The sequence below is a fragment of the Haliaeetus leucocephalus genome, unplaced genomic scaffold, assembly GCF_000737465.1.
Source record: "Haliaeetus leucocephalus isolate CR32 unplaced genomic scaffold, Haliaeetus_leucocephalus-4.0 Scaffold282, whole genome shotgun sequence".
Classification (NCBI taxonomy): Eukaryota; Metazoa; Chordata; class Aves; order Accipitriformes; family Accipitridae; genus Haliaeetus; species Haliaeetus leucocephalus.
Window position 1 is genome coordinate 42,162 of NW_010972718.1, and position 2,328 is coordinate 44,489.

The following is a 2,328-nucleotide window of genomic DNA, read 5'->3' on the forward strand; positions in this document are numbered from 1 at the left end:
TGCCCTGGGGGCAGGGATGCAGCCAGCATCCGAAGGATGCTCCAGCCACGGGCCAGCCCTGTCTGACCCCGCTGTCCCCCCCAGTCTGGACAACCCAGGCTGGGATGAAGCCACCAAAGGGACTGGTTGTGGGTCCGGGGGGGTGGGGGGACACACACACACACACGGCTGCGTGCCCCATCTCACGCTCTCTCCTCATCCCCTCTTCTGTCCCCAGGGCCACCCTGGGAAGGAAGGACCCCCTGGCACCAAGGGCAACCAGGTAACGCACCACGTGTCCCCCCCTCCCCGGGCTCTGCCCCTCTCTTGCTCCCCCACCCCAGGGGGGAAAACGGGCAGCCCCGACCCCGTGTCTGTGGGGGGTGACCCCCCCAAATGTCCCCTGGCCCACAGTACAAACCTCCCCCTCTCTCCGCAGGGCCCCTCGGGTCCCCAGGGACCCATCGGCTACCCAGGCCCACGCGGTGTGAAGGTCAGTACCTGATTTTTTTTTGGGGGGGGGGGCGGGGCTGGGGCCAGTGGATATCGGCCAACACTGCTTTTTGGGGGGAAAAAAAATGGGAGGAATCCGGAGCCGTGACGCCTTCTTGCACCGGGGGTCACCCTGCTCCTCTCTCCCTAGGGAGTGGACGGCATCCGGGGGCTGAAAGGACACAAGGGTGAGAAGGTGGGTGTCCGTCCTTGTACCCCCCCCCACTCCACCCCACCGGCGGTGCGGTGCTCGCCGGCCGGCAGCTGGGCTGCATCACTGTCCCCCATGCCTTGATGCTAGCATCTCCATCCTCATCCTCTTCTGCAGGGCGAGGAAGGCTTCCCTGGCTTCAAGGGGGACATGGGTGTCAAAGGAGACCGGGTAGGTGCATGGGGGAGGGCTCCCTGACATCCCCCCCAAGGGCTGCTGCCCCGGTCGGACCACCCTGATGCCCCCCACCCTGGCATCTCCCGCAGGGTGAAGTCGGCATGCCGGGCTCCCGGGGTGAGGACGGACCCGAAGGTCCCAAGGGGCGGACGGGACCCACCGGCGACCCCGGTCCCATCGGGCTGGTCGGAGAGAAGGTGAGGGGACACGGCCGTGGCGGCGAGGGGTGGGGGGGGTGGCATGCCGTTGCCACAGGGCCAGCGAAGACCCCCGTGACACCCCCCCCGTCACGTCTGTCTCCCACAGGGGAAGCTGGGAGTGCCAGGCCTGCCCGGCTACCCGGGCCGTCAGGGTCCCAAGGTAAGTATGGTGGCTATGGGGCTGCCCCACATGCCCCCCCCCATCACCGCTCACCCCAACTCCTCTCCATCCCCAGGGATCGCAAGGTTTCCCCGGATTCCCAGGCAGCAATGGCGAGAAGGGCGCACGGGTGAGTGACCCCCCCCACACCCCCTAAACTCATGTGTGTCCCCCCCTCAAGGACCAGCTGTGGAGCAGAGGGGACGCACAAATGCTGGGGGGGTTGTCCCTGCCCTGTCCCCCCCCCCCATCGTGTCACTGAAGTGCTCTATCTTATAGGGTCTGTCTGGCAAATCGGGTCCCAGGGGCGAGCGTGGCCCCACGGTGAGTATGGGGCACGGTTAAGGGGGGCGGTTGTGCTCTCCCCCCCCGGGGTGTTCTCCAGCCAGCGCCCTGGGAGTGGGGGACTCAGCACCCCCCAATCTGTGGGGTGGGGGGCTCCCTGTGTATGTGGGGGGGGCTGATAAACCATCCGTCACCCCCCCACCCCACAGGGTCCCAGGGGCCAGCGAGGACCACGAGGAGCCACTGGAAAGTCAGGGGCGAAGGTCAGTTTTGGGGGGGGGCCTGGGGTGACCCCAAACCCTTGTGCGTGTGCAATCACACACGCGTGGGGTGGCTCTGGCACCAAAGTGTGCCGGAGCCGGTCACCTGCTGGGCACCCAAAACCTCTCCCCTTCCTCGCTTCCCCAGGGCACGTCTGGCAGCGATGGCCCCCATGGCCCCCCGGGTGAACGGGTAAGTGGGTGTCCCGGTCTGGATTTAGGGGGGGGTCTCTGGATTTAGGGGGGGTCCCAGCTGGTGTCCCCTGGTGACATCCTCACCAGCCACCCACCCTGCAGCCACCGTGCCTGTGCCGGGCTCTGTGACCACCCCCCCAGTGCCTACTGTCACCCAGACCCCCGGCGCACAACGCTCATGCTGGGGGTGGGGGCTCGGTGATGCTCTGCTAACGAGCTCTGTGTTAATTAGCACCGTCCCTTGCGTGCCGTAACCCCGCTCTTCTCCCTTCTAGGGCCTGCCAGGACCGCAGGGACCCAACGGCTTCCCGGGACCCAAAGGACCCCCCGTAAGTAGTGGGGTTCCGCCCCCTCCACCCCACCCCACCC

At 67.2% G+C, this 2,328-nt stretch overlaps 1 protein-coding gene across 1 annotated transcript in view; it reads left to right on the forward strand.

Moving 5' to 3' along the window:
* Positions 1-2,328, forward strand: part of COL11A2 (collagen, type XI, alpha 2) — a 16,488-nt gene that overhangs the window by 6,461 nt on the left and 7,699 nt on the right. The window contains exons 14-24 of the mRNA XM_010569922.1: positions 218-262; positions 419-472; positions 623-667; positions 800-853; positions 949-1,056; positions 1,166-1,219; positions 1,296-1,349; positions 1,499-1,543; positions 1,714-1,767; positions 1,913-1,957; positions 2,235-2,328. The exon at positions 2,235-2,328 is cut by the window's right edge and continues 9 nt beyond it. Of these exons, the coding sequence (XP_010568224.1) occupies positions 218-262; positions 419-472; positions 623-667; positions 800-853; positions 949-1,056; positions 1,166-1,219; positions 1,296-1,349; positions 1,499-1,543; positions 1,714-1,767; positions 1,913-1,957; positions 2,235-2,328 (652 nt within the window). The remainder of the gene's footprint in view (positions 1-217; positions 263-418; positions 473-622; positions 668-799; positions 854-948; positions 1,057-1,165; positions 1,220-1,295; positions 1,350-1,498; positions 1,544-1,713; positions 1,768-1,912; positions 1,958-2,234) is intronic.